The sequence below is a fragment of the Heterodontus francisci genome, chromosome 7 (assembly GCF_036365525.1).
Source record: "Heterodontus francisci isolate sHetFra1 chromosome 7, sHetFra1.hap1, whole genome shotgun sequence".
Taxonomy (NCBI): Eukaryota; Metazoa; Chordata; class Chondrichthyes; order Heterodontiformes; family Heterodontidae; genus Heterodontus; species Heterodontus francisci.
Genome location: NC_090377.1, coordinates 10,341,441 through 10,365,105, shown reverse-complemented (window position 1 = coordinate 10,365,105; position 23,665 = coordinate 10,341,441). Strand labels below are relative to the sequence as shown.

General features: G+C 45.2%; 1 protein-coding gene across 2 annotated transcripts in view; it reads right to left on the bottom strand.

The window, feature by feature from the left end:
* Nucleotides 1–23,665, bottom strand: part of LOC137371841 (villin-1-like) — a 51,399-nt gene that overhangs the window by 2,387 nt on the left and 25,347 nt on the right. For both annotated transcript variants that reach the window (XM_068034778.1, XM_068034779.1), the window contains exons 10-19: nt 20,654–20,807; nt 19,992–20,092; nt 18,102–18,239; nt 17,033–17,191; nt 13,114–13,287; nt 11,455–11,600; nt 9,849–9,993; nt 8,548–8,736; nt 3,237–3,302; nt 1,407–1,547 (exon numbers count right to left, since the gene is read on the bottom strand). In XM_068034778.1, the coding sequence (XP_067890879.1) occupies nt 1,407–1,547; nt 3,237–3,302; nt 8,548–8,736; nt 9,849–9,993; nt 11,455–11,600; nt 13,114–13,287; nt 17,033–17,191; nt 18,102–18,239; nt 19,992–20,092; nt 20,654–20,807 (1,413 nt within the window). The remainder of the gene's footprint in view (nt 1–1,406; nt 1,548–3,236; nt 3,303–8,547; nt 8,737–9,848; nt 9,994–11,454; nt 11,601–13,113; nt 13,288–17,032; nt 17,192–18,101; nt 18,240–19,991; nt 20,093–20,653; nt 20,808–23,665) is intronic.

Genomic DNA, 23,665 nt, shown 5'->3' with positions numbered 1-23,665 from the left:
GAGAGTAGGAGCCAATCTGCGTGTGTGCGCAGATTGACGCAGTATGAGGACATCAGCTGCCGGCTGCGTTGTCGGTAATCACTTTATTAATTTTTTAAAAATCAGTAATAGTTTCATGGCGTCATCATCGATTGCCGTAAAAACCCATCTGGTTCACTAATGTCCTTTAGGGAAGGAAATCTGCTGTCCTTACCTGGTCTGGCCTACATGTGACTCCAGACCCACAGCAATGTGATCGACTCTCAACTGCCCTCTGAAATGGCCTAGCAAGCCAATCAGTTGAGGGAAATTAGGGATGGGCAACAAATACTGGCCTTGCCATCGATGCTCACATCCCATGGAAGAATAAAAAGTCCCCGACTCCACCCCTGCCCCAACTCATCTGTTGCTGAAACTCTCATCCACCTCTTTGTTATCACTAGACGTGACTTCCAACGCACTCCTGGCTGGCCTCCCACATTCTACCTTCTGTAAACTCGAGGTCATCCAAAACTCTACAATCCATGTCCTGATTTGCACTAAGTCCTGTTCACCCATCACCACTTGTGCTCGCTGACCTACATTGGCTCCTGGTCAATCAGTGCCTCAATTTAAAAATTCTCATCCTTGCTTTTAAATCCCTCAATGGCCTCGCCCTCCATATCTAATCACCTCCGGCCAGACAACTCTTTGAGATCGCTGCGCTCCTCTAATTCTGGCCTCTTGAGCATCCCCGATTTTAATTGCCCCATCATTGACAACGACCTTTCAGCTGCCTGGGTCCTAAGCTCTAGGACTCCCTCCCTAACCTGCTCCAACTCGCTGCCTCTCTTTTCTCCTTTAAGACACTCCTTAAAACCTACCTCTGACCCAGCTTTTGGTCACCTGCTCGAATATCTCATGTGATTCAGTGTCACATTTTGCTTTATTTCACTCCTGTGAAGCACCTTGGGATGTTTTATGTCAAAGGCACTATATAAATGCAAATTGTTATAAGCACTTTGGGACATCCAGAGGTCGTGAAAGGTGCTACATAAATGCAAGTTCTTTTCAAGATTGAGGGAGTTTTCCCCTTATGCAGATGAGGTAACAAGCAACCCTAAGGGTGCCTCCAGCTTCAATTTCCTCTTTCCCACCCCTCTAAAAACCCACAGGGGCCATTAGGGAGTGTGCTCATATGCAATAGACTTAGGTTCTGTCTCCCCTTCCCCACCATGACCAACATTCAATTTCCACTGTGCTTTTACCACCTTTGCTCAGTTACCCAGTCGTTCTTGCTGATCCCCATTCCCTTTTCGACCTCTCCCCTACAACATCACCCAACTTCAATGCTCGCATCGTACCCAGCAGCTCCAAGTGAGTGCACAAGCCCCAGTGATCCACCTACCTTTGATTTAGGGAAAGCCCACAAATGTTGCCCAACTCACCTCCTTCCTTGTTGCATCCACTCCTTCAGGTAGCTCCTCTGGCTGCTTATTGATCAGTTGCTCTGCTGGGTATATCCGCAAGGATCCTTTAGCTGATGACACATTGCTGTAACTGTAAGAAACTGGGACACTTTTCATATCCTGGGTGGGGAGGGAACCAAAAAAAAAAAGACAGAAAAGTGTCAGCCATGGCTCAATGGTTGGAACTCTGGCCTCAGAGTCAGAAGATTGTGCGCTTAAGTCCCACTCCAGAGATTTAACACAAAAATCTAAGCTGACACACCCAGTACAGTACTAAGGAAGTGCTGCATTGTCAGAGGTGCCATCTTTCAGATGAGCCGTTAAACCGAGGCCCCGTCTGCCCCCTCAGATGGATGTAAAATATCCCAAGGCGACTATTTCGAAGAGCAGGAGAATTCTCCCCGGTGTCCTGGCCAATATTGATCTCTCAACCAACATCACTAAAACAGATTATCTCATTACTGTTTGTGGAAGTTTGTTGTGCACAAGCTGTCTGCCATAGTTTCCTACTTTACAGCACAGACTACACTTCAGAAAAATATTCAATTGGTTGTAAAGCACATTGGGATGTCCTGAGGTGCTGAAAGACGCTATAGAAATGCAAGTTCTTTCAACTAGGCGTTAACTCACCATTAAAAGGTACTGCACCATATGGAGCACTTCTGTACCGTCATGAGGATTAGCGACGTGCGATGATAAAAGTGCTACAGCAGAACCCTATTATTTTGGGGGTGGGGTGCGCTGGAGCAGGGTAGCAGTAAAAAAAAAAAAAGGAAAAATGGAAAGAACAACCATAGTTCCCAAGCTTGTTTGCTCTCTGATGCCCCTGTTGAGACAATGCAAGGTCCAACGACTCTCGCTTAACTGTAGAGCTCCCAAACAGCACATGAAACTTGGTAATAGAAACAAAAAAAATGCTGAAAATACTCAGCAGGTCTGGCAGCATCTGTGGAGAGAGAAGCAGAGTTAACGTTTCAGGTCTGTCACCTTTCATCAGAACTGGAAACTGTTGTACAGGACCATGCCTAAACCTTTCTTAGCATAGGTAGCAACTCTCATCAATATCAGTCCTTTCTCACGTGGCGTGCACAGCAACATAGGAGCAGTTATGCTGGATGAGGTCCAGGACAGTTGGAATAATGGAATCCTACTGCACCGGAGGCGGCCATTCGCCCCATCGTGCCTGTGCCAGCTCTTTGAAAGAGCTATCCAATTAATGCCAATTGCCTGCTCTTTCCCAGTCACCCTGCAAATTTTTCCCTTCAAGTATTTATCCAATTCACTCTTTTGAAAGTTACGACTGAATCAACTTCCACCGCCCTTTCAGACAGTGTATTCCAGATCACAACAACTCACTGTGGAAAGAAAAATTCTCCCCATATCCCCTCTGGACTTTTTGGGAATTATCTTCGTTCTGTGCTCTAGTTACTGACTCCTCTGCCACTGAATACTTATTTACGCCATCAAAACCCTTCATAATTTTGAACACCTCTATCAAATCTCCTAACCTTCCCGGTTCAAAGGAGAACAATCCCAGTTTCTCCAGTCTTCCCACCTATCTGAAGTCCCTTATCCTTGGTACCATTTGAGCAAATCTCTGCAACCACACCAAGGCCTTTGTTACCAGTTCTGATGAAAGGTCTCTAAGCTGATGTTAACTATTTCTCTCTCAGATGCTGCTGAGCATTTTGCCGTTTCATTTGTTTTAAAACCAAAGGGTTCCTTATATTAAAGGTCCAAATGCAAAGTTGTCAGATTGTACATCTGCCAGAAGCCCCACCTGCTCTGCAACAAAAAAGACTTGCTTACTTGCATCAGCTCATCAACAATTTGAGGATCATCCAGCTCTGCCTGCATATCTCCATATTTTCCATCCTTGAAGAAAAAAGGGAAACGTGAACATTAGAAGTCAGGCTCACACAATATGCGCAGTACAGTACTGAGGGAGTACAAGGGAAGAAATTGCTGGGGCCTTGACAGACAGAAATCTTTGCACCCTCATTTGCTACAGGTGAGGTCCCAGAGGACTGGAGAATAGCCAATGTTGTTCCTTTGTTTAAGGAGGGTAGCAAGGATAATCCAGGAAATTATAGGCCGGTGAGCCTTACGTCAGTGGTAGGGAAATTATTAGAGAGGATTCTTCGGGACAGGATTTACTCCCATTTGGAAACAAACAAACTTATTAGCGAGAGGCAGCATGGTTTTGTGCAGGGGAGATCGTATCTTACTAACTTGATTGAGTTTTTTGAGGAAGTGATGAAGATGATTGATGAAGGAAGGGCAGTGGATGTTATCTATATGGATTTCAGTAAAGCCTTTGACAAGGTCCCTCATGGCAGACTGGTACAAAAGGTGAAGTCACACAGGATCAGAGGGGAGCTGGTAAGATGGATACAGAACTGGCTCGGTCATAGAAGACAGAGGGTAGCAGTGGAAGGGTGCTTTTCTGAATGGAGGGATGTGACTAGTGGTGTTCCGCAGGGATCAGTGCTGGGACCTTTGCTGTTTGTAGTATATAGAACATAGAACAGTACAGGCCCTTCGGCCCACAATGTTGTGCCGAACCTTTAACCTACTCTAGGATCAAACTAACTACCTTCCCTTCATTCTACTATCATCCATGTACCTATCCAAGAGTCGCTTAAATGCCCCTAATGTATCTGCTTCTACTACCACCGCTGGCAGTGCATTCCACGCACCCACCACTCTCTGTGTAAGGAACCTACCTCTGACATCTCCCCTAAATCTTCCTCCAATCACCTTAAAATTATGCCCCCTGGTGATAGCCCTTTCCACCCTGGGAAAAAGTCTCTGGCTATCCACTCTATCTATGCCTCTCATCATCTTGTACACCTCTATCAAGTCACCTCTCATCCTTCTTCGCTCCAATGAGAAAAGCCCTAGCTCCCTCAAACTTTCTTCATAAGACATGCCCTCCAGTCCAGGCAGCATCCTGGTAAATCTCCTTTGCACCCTCTCTAAAGCTTCCACATCCTTCCAATAATGAGGCGACCAGAACTGAACACAATATTCCAAGTGTGGTCGAACCAGGGCCTTATAGAGCTGCAGCATAACCTCGCGGCTCTTAAACTCAATCCCCCTGTTAATGAAAGCCAACACACCATACGCCTTCTTAACAACCCTATCAACTTGGGTGGCAACTTTGAGCGATCTATGGACATGGACCTCAAGATCCCTCTGTTCCACCACACTACCAAGAATCCTGTCTTTAAGCCTGTATTCCGCATTCAAATTCGACCTTCCAAAATGAATCACTTCACACTTTTCCAGGTTGAACTCCATCTGCCACTTCTCAGCCCAGCTCTGCATCCTGTCAATGTCCCGTTGCAACCTACAACAGCCCTCCACACTATCTACAACTCCAGCAACCTTCGTGTCATCGGCAAACTTGCTAACCCAGCCTTCCACTTCCTCATCCAAGTCATTTATAAAAATCACAAAGAGCAGAGGTCCCAGAACAGATCCCTGCGGAACACCACTGGTCACCAAGCTCCAGGCTGAATACTTTCCATCTACTACCACCCTCCGTCTATGGGCCAGCCAATTATGTATTCAGACAGCCAACTTTCCCTGAATCCCATGCCTCCTTACTTTCTGAATGAGCCTACCATGGGGAACTTTATCAAGCGCCTTGCTAAAATCCATATATACCACATCCACTGCTCTTCCTTCATCAATGTGGTACCACATCTTCAAAGAATTCAATAAGGCTTGTGAGGCATGACCTGCCCCTCACAAAGCCATGCTGATGTCTCTAATCAAACTATGCTTTTCCAAATAATCATAAATCCTGTCTCTCAGAATCCTCTCCAATAATTTGCCCACTACCGACGTAAGACTGACTGGTCTAGAATTCCCAGGGTTATCCCTATTCCCTTTCTTGAACAAGGGAACAACATTTGCCACCCTCCAATCATCCGGCACTACTCCAGTGGACAGTGAAGACGCAAAGATCATCGCCAAAGGCACAGCAATCTCTTCCCTCGCTTCCGGTAATATCCTCGGGTATATCCCGTCTGGCCCCGAGGACTTATCTGTCCTCATATCATTCAGAATTTCCAGCACATCCTCCCTCTTAACCTCAACCTGTTCGAGCATATCAGCCTGTTCCACGCTGTCCTCACAAACGACCAGGTCCCTCTCACTAGTGAATACTGAAGCAATGTATTCATTTAGGACCTCCCCTACCTCCAGGCACAAGTTCCCTCCACTATCCCTGATCGGCCCTACCCTCACTATGATTTGGAGGAAAATGTAGCTGGTCTGATTAGTAAGTTTGCGGACGACACAAAGGTTGGTGGAGTTGCGGATAGTGATGAAGATTGTCAGAAGATACAGCAGGATATAGATCGGTTGGAGACTTGGGCGGAGAAATGGCAGATGGAGTTTAATCTGGACAAATGTGAGGTAATGCATTTTGGAAGGTCGAATGCAGGTGGGAAGTATACAGTAAATGGCAGAACCCTTAGGAGTATTGACAGGCAGAGAGATCTGGGCGTACAGGTCCACAGGTCACTGAAAGTGGCAACGCAGGTGGATAAGGTAGTCAAGAAGGCATACGGCATGCTTGCCTTCATTGGTAGGGGCATAGAGCATAAAAATTGGCAAGTCATGCTGCAGCTGTACAGAACTTTAGTTAGGCCACACTTAGAATATTGCGTGCAATTCTGGTGGCCACACTACCAGAAGGACGTGGAAGCTTTGGAGAGGGTACAGAAGAGGTTTACCAGGATGTTGCCTGGTCTGGAGGGCATTAGCTATGAGGAGAGGTTGGATAAACTCGGATTGTTTTCACTGGAACGACGGAGGTGGAGGGGCGACATGATAGAGGTTTACAAAGTTATGAGCGGCATGGACAGAGTGGATAGTCAGAAGCTTTTTCCCAGGGTGGAAGAGTCAGTTACTAAGGGGCATAGGTTTAAGGTGTGAGGGGCAAAATTTAGAGGGGATGTGCGAGGCAAGTTCTTTACACAGATGGTGGTGAGTGCCTGGAACTTGCTGCCGGGGGAGGTGGTGGAAGCAGGTACGATAGCGACGTTTAAGAGGCATCTTGACAAATACATGAATAGAATGGGAATAGAGGGATACGGTCCCCGGAAGTGCAGAAGGTTTTAGTTTAGGCAGGCATCAAGATCGGCGCAGGCTTGGAGGGCCGAATGGCCTGTTCCTGTGCTGTACTGTTCTTTGTTCTTTGATCACCACACTGTTGGAGGTGCCGTCTTTCAGATGAGATGTTAAACTGAGACCCCAGCAGAGATAAAAGATCCCACAGCTACTATTTCAAAGAGCAGGGGAGTTCTCCCTTTGTCCTGGATCAAAAATATATCCCTCAACCAACATGAATTTTTTTTTTTTTTTTTAAATTGCCTGGTCATTTATTTCATTACTGCTTATGGGCGTTTGCTGTGTAGCTGCCACATCTCCTACTTTACAATAGTGACTACACTTCAAGAAAAAAAAAGTACTTAATCGACTATAAATGCTGTGGCACATCCTGAGGTCATAAACGGTGCTATAGAAATGCAAGTTCTTCCCTACCTCCACCCCCCCCCCCCCCCCCCAAACCCACCCCCAAGAGTTGCTATAGATTCACTGGAACTTGGTTGACTGCTTTGATGGCCAGAAAGAAATTTTCATAGAATTTTACTGCACAGAAGGAGGCCATTCAGCCCAACATGTTTGTGCCAGCTCATTGAAAGAGCTATCTAATTAGTCCCACTGCTGTGCTCTTTCCCCATAGCCCTGTAAAATTTCTCCTTTTCAAGCAATTATCCAATTCCCTTTCGAAAGTTATGGAATTTGCTCCCATCTTTCAGACAGCACATTCCAGATCATAACTGTTAAATAAAAAAAAATTCCTCCCTTCTGGCTTTTTTTGCCAATTATTTAAATTGCATGTCTTTTGGTTACCCTTCTGACAGTGGATTCTGCATCCACTATCAAAACCCCTCTTTAAAAATAAAATCACCCTTTAACCTGCTCTTGTTCTCAGGAAAACAATCCCAGCTTCTCCAGTCTGTCCACTGAAGTCCCTGATCCCTGGAACCATTCCAGTGAATCCCCTCTGCACCCTCACCAAGGCCTGGAGATCATTCCTAAAATGTGGTGCCCAGAATTGGACACAATAGTGTCCCAAGAGCATTAGCCTGGGCCTCTGGATTACTAGTCCAGCAACATTACCACTATGCAACTGTCTCCCCGTCTGGATGGGAAGGGGTCTCTATGGATCAGAGAGAGAGTATTTCCTTATTCGTCATTTAAACATTTGTAAGTGTAGGCATTTCTCCCCTCTTACGGAGGAGTCCCAATCAACCAGATACAATGGATTTTGCACACAGCAAATCTCCCGCTAGATAGAAGAAATAGGAGTAGGCCGTACAGCTCCTCAAGCTTGCTCCAACGTTCAAGATCATGGAAGAACTTATCCCTCAGCTCCACTTTCCTGCCCTATCCCCAAATCCCTTAACTCCCTTAGTACCCAAAAATCTATCGATCTGTCTTGAACATAGTCAATGGCTGAGCATTCACAGCTCTCTGAGGGGTAGAAAATTCCAAAGATTCACAACCTTCTGAGGGAAGAAATTTCTCCTCACCTCAGTCCTAAACGGTTGTCCCCTTATTCCAAGACTGATTCCTAGTTCTAGACTCACCAGCCTGAGGGAAACAAACAGTCTCAGCATCTACCCTGTCAAGCCCTCTCTGAATTTTATACATTTCAATGAGATCACCTCTTATTCTTCTAAACTCAAAAGAGAATAAAGGCCCATTCTGCTCAATCTCTCCTTTTTGGACAACCCCCTCATCCCAGGAATCAATCTAGTGAATCTACATTGCACCCCCTCTAAGGCAAGCATGTGCTTCCTTGGGCAAGGAGACCAAAACTGTACACTGTACTCTGGATGTGGTCTCACCAAAACCCTGTGTAATTGCAGCAAGACTTCCTCACCTTGTACTCACAATAAAGTCCGTTATACCATTTGCCTTCCTAATTGCTTGCTGTACATCAAACACCTCTTCGGTGCACAGCTAGTTAGCTGGAAAGTAAAATGTCTGAACTTTTGAGTCCCACGAACATGGATCACACACGACATCTACTTACATTCCACAGATGTTGATCCCAGGCCATGAACCAGCCAGTGAATGTTGGGGGCTCGAAGCCTTGCTTGACTATCAGAATGGGGGTGCCAGGGTCACGCTTGCTTGGGTGGGTTTTGAGATACTCCTGCGCTGTGACAATTGAATCCTTCTTCTCTTGTTCATTAGCTCCTTTACCGATCCACAGGAAAATCTGACAAGTAGAAAGAGAACGTTTAACTTGCAACACCCATTGACTTGAACAGGCTGGGGCTCTTTTCAAGAGAAAAGTAAACAGAGAGTAACTCAATAGAAGTCTTCAACTTTATGAAGGGGTTTGATAAGGTAGACTTATAGATGTTTCCACTTGTGGGGGGGTGGGGGGGGGGGGGGGGAAGTCCAAAATTGGGGGCCATAAATACAAGATAGTCACTAATAAATCCAATGGGGAACTGAGGAGACACTTCTTTATCCAGAGAGTGGTGAGAATGTGGAACTCACTACCTCAGGGAGTAGTTGAGGCGTATAGTGTGGATACATTTAAGGGGAAGCTAGATAAGCACAAGGGAGAAAAGAATAGAAGGATATGCTGATAGGCTGAGATGAAGAGGGGGTAAGAGCATGAACACTGGCATAGACCAGTTGAATATACGACACAGAAACAGGCCACTATAATTCTATGATATGGTGTTAGGGTTAGATGAAGTAGGGTGGGAGGAGATACACATGGAGCATAAACCAGTTGGCCGAATGGTGCTGTAAAATTTTACATTGCTGCCAAGCAAGGATCAACTAAGCATAACATTGGATGATGCACGTTACTTAGGAACAGGGGAGTCTATTCAGTTGCTCAAGTCTGCTCTGCCAATCAACTAGATCATGGCTGCATCATCTGCGTCTCAACCGTCTACCTGAATGGCCTACTCCTTCTCCTAATTCGTATGTTCCTATTCGGGGATAACCGAGAAAGGGGAATTGAGGCCACAATCAGATCAGCCATGATCTTAATAAATGGTGGAGTAGGCTCAAAGGGGCTGAATGGCCTACTCCTCCTCCTAATTCATATATATCCACTTCAATTTCGCAACCCCTTAACACCCTTGCCCAACAAAAAAAAAAAAACAACCCATTGCTAGGAATAGAACACAAACTGGCCACAGGTGCTGCAATTGTACTGTTGCACAACCCTTGGGTTCACTTCCAGTCAGCATCTAGCAAACTCCAGGACTGATCCAGGACCAGAGATCTATTCTGATTGAGGAGACAATATTACAGGACATGGAGATATTTTATGCATGATGATTTAATTATTTTTTTCCCATAAACCTGTTCCCAGGTGTCCAAAAGCATGACATCATCATCATCGAGGTCATCCTGGGTGAAGTCCATGATCTCTGTGGCAATAAAGCGCCCAGTCTGGTTTGAGCATTCAAATAGGCGTGGAACGACAGTGTCATGCTCCTCTTGTAACCTGAAAAGGAGAGTGACTTTTAATTACCAGGGTATTAGGTAGACTGACCTCATTTACAAGAGTAGCACCATCTTCCCTGTCCATTTCTCCCAACTCAAAAGGAACCACAGGAGGTCATTGAGCCCCTCAGACCTGCTGCACTATTCAATGAGACCATGGCTGATCTGTTCCTGAACGCCTTTAACAGCCTTAGCTTCATATCCCTCGATATCCTTCCCAAAGAAAAGAAAAAAAAATCACTCAATTTTGAAAACTGCAATTGACTCCCCGTATCCAATCTTTTGGGAGAAAAAATTGCAGATTTCCATAACCCATTTGTGCAAAAATGTGCTTCCTGATCTTCCTCCTAAATGGCCTGGCTGTAATTTTAAGAGGGTCTCTTCTGTGTTCTGAACTTCCAACAGAGGAAATAGTTTCTCCGAATCGACCCACGTCAAATCCTTTAAAACATCTTAAAAACACCTCAATCAGATCACCTCCTAATCTTTTAAACACAAGGGAATACGAGCCAGGTTTATGCAACCTGGCCTCTTAGTTTAACCCTCTAAGCCCTGGTATTCATTCTGGTTAACTCAAGGTGAAAACAACATTGTAGCCAATGTCAGTGGTAAGGACGTGTTCCACCTTATAACATTATTTCATGACTTGCATCAAATTAGAGTACGGCTACCAGACATGTGTCGGGTTCGGGTCGGGTCGCTGTTCCGGGTCCAGCATTCGGGCTCAGCTCGGGTCGGATACAGTGGCAGTGCTGCCTTTTGGTCAGGGAGGGAAATGGAAGAGTAAGAGTAAGTGTCATTAATTTCTGGTAGTCAAGTCGGGTCGGATTTAAATTATATACCCGAGCAGGCCTTTACATCAAGCTACTCTTGAACCATGGTTTGTGGGTCAGTTTGGTGCATTCCGAGAAAGAGCTTGTGTTTATATAGCGCCTTTCACAACCTCAAGACGTGCCAAAGTGCTTGGCAGCCAATGAAGTGCGGTCTGTGTTATAACATAGGAAACTCAGCAGCTGATTTGTACACAAGCTCCCACAAAAAGCAAATATATTATAGAAATGGCCAGATAATCTGGGTTTTTTTAAAAAAAAACCAAAGTGATGTTGGATAAGGGATAATATTGGCCCTGGACACCAGGGAGACCTCTGCTTTCCTTCAGAATAGCGGCCGAGAGATCTTTTGCATTCATCTAAAAGGGCAGACGCGACCTTTGTTTTAATGCCTCATCTGAAAGACAGCAGCTCCAACAGTGCAGCTCTCCCTCAGTACCGCACTGGGAGTGCCAGCCTGGATTACGTGCTCAAGTCTCTGGCGTGGGACTCGAATCCACATTTGAGTCGGAGATGGAAGTGTGTGACCTGCTAAGTCACAACGGACATTAAAAGCAGGAGGTGTGATCCTTTTGGATATACTTGTCCATATATTAACAGTGTGGGCTTTTCTTCAGCAGGTAAGGATGTACCTCTTACTGTTGGCATATGGTGCTTTCCCTCCAAGAGATACCCAGAAATTAGCAGGTTCCTGGCCCTCGTACACATTTTCCTTGCCCTTCTTGGTGATGGTGTCAGCCACACTCTTGGCCATTTCTCTCTCATCACCGCTGCATCCCTACGTCAAAAAAAAAAAAAGAGTATTTACAGGAATCATGAAGAGGAGATGCACAACTTTGTTCCTTCCTTCTCCCTCCTTTTATAACTGATATTCTTTCCTTTCACCTACCCTGAAAACATCAACTCTTCACTTAAGCCACAAGCCCCATTCTAAGGGGGACAGGGTGGAGGGAAACATGCAGTGCTCGTGAGCTCCCAAGTGGGTAGTGCTCCCATGGATTTCCGAGGTGAAGCTCCAGACGAGGCTCATTTCTGTAAATTTTCTCCCTCTCCCATCAGAATCCAGCTCGCTCCCAACCTGGCCGAGATTAATCCCTGGCAGTCAGGTGAGTGGTTGTGGTCAGCGGGGTGGGGTGGGTGCAGGGAAGGTCAAGCAAGACCCCTCAGCTTTCACGTGGCACACAAAATAAAATTTTAACATTTTTTTTTATTTACCTGACCGCACCTCTTCACTCATGGTCTGGTTCCTGGCAGCTTAGACCAGGGGTAGGGTGGGGAAGAACAGGGAGAGCTCCCCCACACCCTGAAGCTCAGACCGCAGACTAAAATTGCAGATAGGGTCTCACTGAAATCATCAGGCCCCAATCTGCACATTGGACCCTGCATCCCACTAGCCTGCTCAAAGAACAGATCAACATTAGGACATGACTGGAAAGCAGTGGGATCAGAATGGGCAAGTTGCTGCCCTCATTTTAACTGTCCCCTGCCCAGTTTCATCCTTTTTTTTGTGTGTGTGTGGGCGGTAGGGGAAGGAAAGAGTCTTTAAAAAAAAAAAATTTGGACCATGGTTTCAGAGGCTCGAGGTTCCCTTTGGTAGCACCTTCCAGTTGTCCATAACCAGAATGTCAGTGAACTATTGGGTAGCATCACAGATGAACGGGGTCTCATCTTAACTTGATGCCCACAGTGTTCATAAGCAGGAGCCCTGACCAGTTTCCCACTCACTAACCAAGGCCAATTCCTACTGCCACTCTGATGGAGACCAGTTAAGTCAGCAGGCACTGGGGATCAAATACAGGATCTTCCTCTTACTTATGGCTCATCCGATTGAGCCACTGGAGCACCAACATTTCTCCTCAACACCAACTCTCTTTTAGATCTCTAGAAGATCAAATCAAGAAACTCGCTCCCATTGAGTAAAGAATGGTACTGATTATGTAAAAGTGATCTAATTTCTTTCCACAAAAGGACATCCAGTAGATTGCATCTTGCAACATGTAAAATCTTCTCAAACATTGGTTCTACATAGAATGAGGGAAAAAAGGTAGATCCTTTTCCTATTCACAATTAGCCATGTTGTCTTTATTCCCGCCGGAAGCCAAAAAAGTTCATTTCTTGGCTGTTTGGACCCACAGTTGATTCATTATTTCACCCCCACTCCCCATTTACTGGCCACGTTATAATCTTGCTCGCACTTGTGGTTGGGGTGGATTACAGAACTAATTAAGGGAAGGGTAGGATTTTCTATTGGATCCCAGTAATGCTGCCCAAAGAATTTGAAGAGTGCTTACCTTCCCATACCAGAGGTAGCACTGGTCACTTGTCTTCAGCACAAAGACATCATTAGAGTTGAGGGAGGAGGAACGTGCTGGGACTTCAAAGGCTTTGGTGTTGTACTCATTCTTGCCATGAATCTGGAAGAGACGCACTGGGGACTGGTGGTCATCAGCCCCACAGGCACTGCCCTGAAAAAGACCCGAGGAATCGTCAACACTACCCAAAATAAAAAACATGCTGCTGCCGCGACCACCACATCTGTCAGCCCAATCATTCCAACAGGTAGAATTGGTTTGGGCACACGAACTGCAACATCAGAATTTGGATTAGACTTGGGACAAATGGGCTTGGATCCTAGTCTAGGTCATATTGGGCAAATAAGTTGGGCAAGGGTGCGCATCTAGATGGATTAATGGCCACTTGTGATGCTTGAGCTGCCAGTGACCAATCTCGTGTAGATCTTCAGCACAGCTTTGTGTTCCCCTGAACACCAGACTTTAAAAAAGAAACAATTTATAAGTTGGTAGAATGGGCAGACAGGTGGCAGGTGAAGTTCAGTGCAGAGAAATGTGAAGTGATTAATTTTGGTAGGAAGAATGTGGAGACACAATATTAAATAAAGGGTACAATTCTAAAGGGGGTGCAGGAGCAGAGGGACCTGGGTGTATATGTGCATAAGTCATTGAAGGTGGCAGGGCAGGTTGAGAGCACAGTTCATAAAGCATACAGTATCCTGGGCTTTATTAATAGATGCATAGAGTGCAAGGGCAAGGAAGTTATGTTAAACTTGTATAAGACGCTAGTTTGGTCTCAGCTGGAGTATTGCGTCCAATTCTGGGCGCCGCACTTGAGGAAAGACATGAGAGTATTGGAGAGAGTACAGAAGAGATTCACGAGAATGGTTCCAGGGATGAGGAATTTCAGTTATGAAGATAGATTGGAGAAGTTGGGACTGTTTTCCTTGGAGAAGAGAAGGCTGAGAGGTGATTTGATAGATGTATTCAAAACCAAAAGGGGTCCAGACAGAGTAGATAGAGAGAAACTGTTCCCACTCGTGAAAGGATCAAGAACGAGAGGGCACAGATTTAAAGTATTTGGTTAGAGAAGCAAAAGTGACATGAGGAAAAATTTTCACACAGCGAGTGGTTAAGGTCTGGAATGCGCTGCCTGAGAACGTGGTGGAGGCAGGTTCAATTGAAGCATTCAAAAGGGAATTAGACAGTTATATGAAAAGGACGTATGCGCAGGGTTACAGGGAGAAGGCAGGGTATGGAACTGAGTGAATTGCTCTTTCAGAGAGACGGTGCGGACACGATGGGCCGAATGGCCCCCTTCTGCACTGTAACAATTCTGTGATTCTGTAATTATAGAAACATGGAAAATAGAAATTATATAGTCACTTTCATGACCACCGGATGTCTCAAAGTGCTTTGCAGCCAATTAAGTACTTTTTAAAGTGTCGTCACCGTTGTAATGCAGGAAACACAGCAGCCAGTATGTGCACAGCAAGCTCCCACAAGCAGCAATGTGATAATGATCAGATAATGTTTTTGGTGATGTTGGTTGAAGGATAAATATTGGCCGTCACACCCGGGATAATTCCCCTGCTCTTTGAAATAGTTCCATGGGATCTTTTACATCCACCCAAGCAAGCGATGGGGCCTCGGTTTAGTGTTTAATTTGAAAGACAGCACCTCACAGTGTGCATTAGAGTGTCAGCCTTGCTTTTTGTGCTGAAGCTCGGGAGTGGGACTTGAACCCAGACCTTGTGAGGCAATCTGCTCTCAGGCTCCTGCCACTCTTGGGGTGTTTTTTGTAATTAATTCTCAACAAATGGGCGTTGCTGGCATGGTCAGCATTTATTGCCCATCCCTGGTTGTCCTCGAGGTGGTGGTGGCGAGTTGCCTTCTTGAACTGCTGCAGTCTGTCCGAAAATCCTATCAGTGTTATGTAGGGAATTCCAGGATTTTGACCCAGCAATGAAAGGTTGCCAGGTAGTTGCAGCATAGAAAGAGGCTCAACAGGTCCATGTCAGTGTTTATCCTCCACATGAGCTTCCTCCCACCCTTTGAGCAAATCTTCTATTTCTTTTTTCCTCATGTGTTTGTCCAGCTTTCCCTTAAATCTATCCATACTATTTACCTGAACCACTCCTTGTGGTAGCAAGTTCCACATTCTCACTACTCTCTAGGTAAAGGCATTTCTCCTGAATTTTCTATTAGATTTTATCCATGACTCATATCTATGGTCCCTAGTTCTGGTCTCCCCCATAAGTGGAAACTACATCAAGCCTCTCAAAACTCTAACAATCAAAGACCTTGATCAGGTCACCCCTCAGTCTTCTCTTTTCTAGAGAAGAAAGAATTCCAACTTTTTCAATCTGTTATGGCTGAGGTGGGAGGAGTGCACTGTTAATTCAGTCCCACTTCTCCACAGGTCACAGCGTATTCTTTAAATTTTCCCACTAACTGACACAGCCAGTCCATACACTGTTTTCCCCAGAATATAACACACTAACCAGGTTTCTTTACTGAAAATTAACAGATTATAAAACAAGTCACAACTAGCAATGAAGTAAATATCAAATTTTTAAAAATCCAACATTAAATTTTAAGAAGTCCCCTTTACCTTAGTCCCTTCTCACACTCACACATACACTGGTTAACTGAAAGAATAAAAAAAAAAAAAGGATTTTTAGATCAGAGCTCTATTACAGACAAAAAAAAACACTCCTGGGCAGATCACTTGCCCACCCCTGAAAAATAGATGAGACACACTTGCACCAAACTGACACACCGTCCAACCTTCGAGCACACTTAGACAGAATCTTTAGAATCTTCCAGAATAGTTCTCCTCAGGTGGCGTTGAAAAGTAATTTAGCAGGCCTTCTTGAAATACAGGAAACAAGACAACTCGACACAATGAACTTCAGAGTCCTTTTAGGGAATTGCGGGAAAGCGAGCCGAGTTGTAGTCTTCTGTTCTTCCTTGGAATTCTCTTTCTTCTGTCCTTTTTTTTTTTTAAAAAAAACACTTTTAGCAGCACTTGACTTTTTTGAAAAACATTCAGCAAGAATCTGGTCTCTTCCTCCAGGAGGTAAAACTCTCATGCACTGACCCTCAACGAGAAAACTTGTCAGTTTTTCTGCCCATCCCAGGTGTTCTGTTGCTACTGGGCTGTTCAATCAAAGGAACACTTGTCAATTTCCTACCCGCTACCAGGGTTTTTGCTCATCTTTAACCCAGGCTATGTGACAAACGACGACACTGTTGCCCATCTGGCTCCCTCACTGTCCTCTTGATTTAAAAAACAGATCCAACATCTTTATTCAGCTTAACTATAAATTCCTTTATAAAAAATTTACAAAACAATCAATCACTTTCATAACAAATCTTTCTTAATGGGTATAAACCCTCAGTTCTCATACTATCCTTGTAATTTTTTTTGCACCTTCCACTCTCTCCTTTTTATAATATGGGGAACAGAACTGTGCACATTGACAAAATATGGTCTAACTAATTGGTGACATTTAGGGGACCAGGAGCCAATATAGGTCAGCAAGGACAACAGGTGGGGAGGGATACGCGGGGTGGAAGTGTACGAACGGGACAGGATACAGGCAGAAGTGTTTGCGACGAGCTGAAGTTTAATGGAGGATGGGAGGCCAGCCAGGAGAACATTGGAACAGTCGAATCTGCAGGTAGTAAGAGGCAAGGGCCAAGTTTTCAGTAGATAAGTTGAGGCAGGAGCAGTGCAAGTAGGTTGTGATGGAGATGAAGTGGGATCAGGTGGTCAGCCTGGGGGTTGGGTGGACAGCAGGTGAGTCTTTGATATCTGCTCTGGTGGTGGGATGTCACTCGATAAAACAAAGACCACACACACGCGCACGCACACACATCTTATTTTCCCATCCACTCATTATATCTAAGTTACCTCAAAAACTACAAGCTTGCCCTTGAAAATGGCCATCAGGTGTTGTGGTTCTTTCCCCATAGTCACTCGGACCTGTACAGGTTCTCCATTGTACTGCTGGTCAAGGTGGACAGCCTGGTAGGCAGAGGCAGCAATGTCACCCTGACTAGCATGGTTACCCTGAAAGAAAAAAGAAAAATTGTCAAAATAGGCCTTCAATGAAGCCCACTGCACCTCACACCCTGTATATTAAAATATGCACAAACATAAGAAATAGGAGCAGGAGTAGGCCATCTGGCCCCTCAAGCCTGCTCCACCATTCAATAAGATCATGGCTGATCTGGTCAGCCTCGACTCTATTTTTGTGCCTGTTCCTCATAATCCTCAACTCCTCTATAGTTGAAAAATAGGTATTTCAGCCTTGAATATATTCAGTGATTCAGCCTCCATTGCTCTCTGGGGTAGAAAATTCCAAAGATTCACAACCCTCAGAGGAAAAAAATTCCTCATCTATCTTAAAATGGGTAACTTTTATGCTGAAACTATGCCCCCCAGTTCTATATTCCCCCACAAGTGGAAACATCCTCTGAGCATCTACCCTGTCAAGCCCCCTCAGAATATTATATATTTCAATAAGATCACCTCTCATTCTTCTAAACTCCAATGAGTATTGGCCCAACCTAGTTTCATTCTATGGATGAAACTTGTGAACCTTCCCTACACTGCCTCCAATGCAACAGTTGGCAACTGTTAACCCTGGTCCTGCCCTCCTCACCCAGGCACCTGCTTGTCTGGTTGGGACCATCCAACTGAACTGCATAGGAACAGAACTCCGAATCCTCCTGGTGTGTAGGGCTTAGAGTGGGTGTCTGAGCCATTGCATTATGGAGCTTAATGCTTTTCTGGAGGGATACGGTAAGAAGGCAAGTCAGACATCTGGAGCCCAGAAGAGAGACAGGCCTTTTAGGCTCAACACTGCTTTGTAAAATTTGCAACATTCTTATTCATTATTCTATAAACCCCCACAAACCCCTCGATTAGATTCCAGCTTGTAACTCACTCCCAAGTGTGAGAGATGGGTCATACAGACCTGCCAGATATAGAGGAAGTGGTGAAGTTTGCTTCCGACTGTGTAGCTGTACAAGATCAGGTAGCAGCTTCCACTGTAGAAATGCCCGAACCACCGCATCTCCACTGGCACCAACTCCAGATCCTCAATCACCCACATCTGGAAACAGATCAGATTGGTTATAGTAGAGAGAGAGAGAAAAAGAAAAGAAAAGAAAGAAAGGGAGGAAGGAAGAAAGAAAAAAGGAAAAAGGAAAAGAAAAAAGGAAAGGGAAAGGAAAAAGGGAAAGGAAAAAGGAAAAGAAAAAAGGAAAAGAAAAAAGGAAAAGGGAAAAAAAAGGAAAAAAGGAAAGGAAAAAGGAAAAAAAAGGAAAAAGGAAAGGAAAAAAAGGAAAAAAGGAAAGGAAAAAGGAAAAAAAAAGGAAAAAGGAAAGGAAAAAGGAAAAAAAAGGAAAAAGGAAAGGAAAAAGGAAAAAAAAGGAAAAAGGAAAAGGAAAAAGGAAAAAAAAGGAAAAAGGAAAAGGAAAAAAAGGAAAAGAAAAAGGAAAAAAAGGAAAAAGGAAAAAAAAAGGAAAAAGGAAAAAAAAGGAAAAGGAAAGGAAAAGGAAAAAAAAGGAAAAAAAAGGAAAAGGAAAAAAAGGAAAGGAAAAGGAAAAAAAAAGGAAAAGGAAAAAAAGGAAAGGAAAAGGAAAAGGAAAAGGAAAAGGAAAATCAGAGATTGCAGATTTCATTTTTAATTACTTAAGTAAGTCAAAGCCAAACTTTTTGATCAGATCAGGTTACTTCTTGGCTTACAGGGTGCAGTGAGCAGCTGAGGCATAGTGATCAAGGTAGCCCTTCCTTTGTGCCCTGTGCAGGGTTACTAATCTCAACCATTGATAGTGGGACTAAAACAGGTCTCAGCCCCCCAAATTTTGAGAGCATTTTCATGCTATCCAGTGATCTCTGTTGGAAAAGCCAGTGTGCAAAGTTGGGCAAGGGCAAGCACAACCTTGAGCTGAGTCAGTCAAATGACTGCCAGCAAATCAGAGCTACCCACAAACCGGTATTTGGACAAGATGCCACAGGGAGATTGCTGGGGTGCTGTTGTTTGGTATCGAAGAGTCAACAGCTTCACGGGAGGCAAAATGATTCAACATTCCATCCCTAATCAGATTAGGCCAAAGACACATCTTGAACATTGGGCAAGATCGCTACCAGGAGGAAGAGAAAAAAGGGGTCATAAATAAATAAAATCCAAATTATTTGCATACCATTCCTGCAAATGGACCATTGCTTGGAAAGGGAAGGAATCCCCAGTCTTTCCCCTCCCCCATTCCAAGCACCCTTGGGGAGAGGGAGGAAAAGGAGAGGGAGAGGGAGGAAAAGGAGAGGGAGAGGGAGGAAAAGGAGAGGGAGAGGGAGGAAAAGGAGAGGGAGAGGGAGGAAAAGGAGAAGGAGAGGGAGGAAAAGGAGAAGGAGAGGGAGGAAAAGGAGAAGGAGAGGGAGGAAAAGGAGAAGGAGAGGGAGGAAAAGGAGAAGGAGAGGGAGGAAAAGGAGAAGAGAGGGAGGAAAAGGAGAAGAGAGGGAGGAAAAGGAGAAGAGAGGGAGGAAAAGGAGAAGAGAGGGAGAGGGAGAAGAGAGGGAGAGAATTTAGGGTGGGAATTTCAGAGTTTAGGTCCCAGACAGCTGAAGGCATGGTGCCAACAGTAGAGTGAAGGGTTTGGGAGTAGGGGTGTGATGGACAACAGGCCAGAATTGGAGGAGAACAGAGATCAGAGGGTTGTAGGGCTGAGGAAACTAGAGATGGAGAGTGGGCGAGGCCATGGAAGGATTTGAATGCTGGAATGAGAATTTAAAATTCATCAAACAGATTTTGCAGTAGAGTACAAGCAGACAGGCAGAGTGGAAATGTGGGAACATGTGACGGTACCTGTACTTCACCAGACCCATCATCTACCATCCTCTCACGGGCTGCGAGCTCAGGCTGGGCGTGCATCGCCATGGCATCAAATTTCACCTGTTCTACTTTAGCTGAAAAACAAGTAAAGGGGAGAATCATACGGTTAAAGCACAGAAGGCATCCATTCGGCCAGTCACGTCCGTACCGGCTCTCTGCAAGAGCAAGTCACAGTCCCACTCCCCTGCCTTTTCCCCGTAGCCCTGCAAATATTTTCTCTTCAGATAATTATCCAATTCCCTTTTGAAAGCCACGCTTGAATCTGCCTCCACCACACTCTCTGGCAGTGCATTCCAGATCCCAACCACTGGATACATAAAAAAATTTTCCTCATGTCGCCTTTGGTTCTCTTACCATTTACTTCTGCGTCCTCGGTTTCTCCACACTCCTGTCGATGGGAACAGTTTCTCCCTATTTACTCTGTTTGGGCTCATCACTATTTTGAACACCTCTATCAGATCTCCTCTCAACCTTCTCTTCCAAAGAGAACAGCCTCTTCTCCAATCTATCCATATAACTGAAGTCCCTCATCCCTGGAACCATTCTAGTAAATCAAAGGCAGACAGCAGAGTTTCATCCCCCAACACACCCTACCACCAGTCCACTCTGCTCCACCCTGGCACAGGCTCACATACCAACTTTGCCAATGCTGTGAGTTTTGCCCATGCCAGCAGTCTGATGCTTCACCGTCCATTTCTGAAAAAGGTGTTTAAACAGAGCCGACTCCGCACCATCATTCTCCGACTCGATGCTCACAGAATCAGAGTAACCTTTGGCCTTAATGAAGCCCTGAGAACAGAACATTGGAGTGATTAAAAACTCGTGTGGCCAGCTCCTAAATAAAGACTTAACAACTTGCATTTATATAGTGCCTTTCATGACCTCAAGACATCCCAAAGCACTTTACAGCCAATTAAATACCATTGAGGTGTTGTAATGTAGGAAATGCAGCAGCAAATCTGCACGCATGAAGCTCCCACAAAACAGCAACGAAATAATGACCAGATTATTTTTTTTTTTAAATGATGTTGGCTGAGGGACAGATGTTGTAAGCAATGCTTGCAATAAAACTTTATGGGATTAGTTAGAGGACTTGAGATGTGTTAGGGTTCTCAGTTCAGTATCTTAAGCCTTTAAGAATCCCAGGTATCTTGTCCAACGCCCCCTGTTTATACCCTTCTCTTACCTCTTCGTGACAAGCCACGTAATTCTGCAGTACCCACATTTTTTCATGTGAGTGTGACTGACAAGGCCAGCACTTGTTTTTTTTTTATTTCCAAAATATACTTTATTCATAAAAATCTGTAAAAATTACATTGCCAAACAGTTTCCAAACAGCACCAAAAAAATACAAACTTTGCAAGGGAGATCAGTTTCCTTCAATACGGTCATGAGTTGCTTCACAACCCTTCCATTTCACATTTGTCATGCCAATTAAATTTTTACATGTACAGCAAATGAAAATTTTCCCGATACAGTTCGAGGGGTTTCCCATGGATCCAGCCCCTCAGTTCAGCTTGGTGGGGGGACCTTACACTGTGGTCTTTCCCCATTGAGCCTTTGCTGCGGCTGCCCCAAGCTTTAGTGCGTCCCTCAGCACGTAGTCCTGGACCTTGGAATGTGCCAGTCTGCAACATTCGGTGGCGGACAACTCTTTGCGCTGGAAGACCAGCAAGTTTCGGGCAGACCAAAGGGCGTCTTTCACCGAATTGATAGTCCACCAGCAGCAGTTGATGTTTGTCTCGGTGTGCGTCCCTGGGAACAGCCCGTAGAGCACAGACTCCTGTGTTACAGAGCTGCTTGGGATGAACCTCGGCAAAAACCACTGCATCTCTTTCCACACCTGCTTTGCAAAGACACATTCCAGGAGGAGGTGGGCGACCGTCTCTTCCCCACCACAGCCACCGCGGGGGCATTGTGCGGAGGGGGCGAGACTTCGGGTGTGCATGAAGGATCTGACAGGGAGGGCCCTTCTCACCACCAGCCAAGCTACGTCTTGGTGTTTGTTTGAAAGTTCTGGTGATGAGGCATTCCGCCAAATGACTTTGACGGTCTGCTCGGGGAACCATCCGACAGGATCCGCACTTGTTGCCCATCTCTAAATACCCTTGAGAAGGGGATGGCGAGCCACCTTCTTGAACTGCTGCAGTCCATGTGCTGTAGGTGCACCCACAGTACTGTCACACAAGGGGAATTTTAACAAGCTTGTCCCTGGACAATAACTTTAGACCTAACGAGTTCTTTTTCCCGTGGATTGGTACAACTCCCTAACGCTATCAACTTATTGATGGTAGTGGAACTTCTAATTACAAGTCTGTAATTTAATTCCAAACCAATCCCTTGTTTCCAAACAGCAGGATGTATTCACAAATGTTTTGCTGCGGAGAATTAGCCAACTAATTAAAGTTTCCTGAAATATATTCATTAGAATGTCTTTATAATTAGGTACTAAACTGACCATTGCTTTAAGATCAGTTGTAATTCAACAGTTCAGTGATCACTGCATCTAGGTTTTTTTAAAATTCATTCATGGGACGTGGGCGTCGCTGGCTAGGCCAGCATTTATTGCCCATCCCTAATTGCCCTTGAGCAGGTGATGGTGAGCTGCCTTCTTGAATCGCTGCAGTCCATGTGGGGTAGGTACACCCACAGTGCTGTTAGGAAGGGAGTTCCAGGATTTTGACCCAGCGACAGTGAAGGAACGGCGATATAGTTCCAAGTCAGGATGGTGTGTGACTTGGAGGGGAACTTGCAGGTGGTGGTGTTCCCATGTATTTGCTGCCCTTGTCCTTCTGATTGGTAAAGGTCGCGGGTTTGGAAGGTGCTGTCTAAGGAGCCTTGCTGCATTGCATCTTGTAGATGGTACACACTGCTGCCACTGTGCGTCGGTGGTGGAGGGAGTGAATGTTTGTAGATGGGGTGTCAATCAAGCGGGCTGCTTTGTCCTGGATGGTGTCGAGCTTCTTCAGTGTTGTTGGAGCTGCACCCATCCAGGCAAATGGAGAGTATTCCATCACACTCCTGACTTGTGCCTTGTAGATGGCTTTGGGGAGTCAGGAGGCGAGTTACTCGCCTCAGGATTCCTAGCCTCTGACCTGCTCTTGTAGCCACGGTATTTATATGGCTACTCCAGTTCAGTTTCTGGTCAATGGTAACCCCTAGGATGTTGATAGTGGGGGATTCAGCGATGGTAATGCCGTTGAATGTCAAGGGGAGGTGGTTAGATTCTCTCTTGTTGGAGATGGTCATTGCCTGGCACTTGTGTGGCGCGAATGTTACTTGCCACTTATCAGCCCAAGCCTGGATATTGTCCAGGTCTTGCTGCATTTCTACACAGACTGCTTCAGTATCTGAGGAGTCACGAATGGTGCTGAACACTGTGCAATCATCAGCGAATATCCCCACTTCTGACCTTATGATTGAAGGAACGTCATTGATAAAGCAGCTGAAGATGGTTGGGCTTAGGACACTGAGGAACTCCTGCAGTGATGTCCTGGAGCTCAGATGATTGACCTCCAACAACCACAACCATCTTCCTTTGCGCTAGGTAAGACTCCAGCCAGCGGAGAGTTTTCCCCCTGATTCCCATTGACTCCAGTTTTGCTCAGGCTCCTTGTTGCCATACGCAGTCAAATGCTGCCTTGATG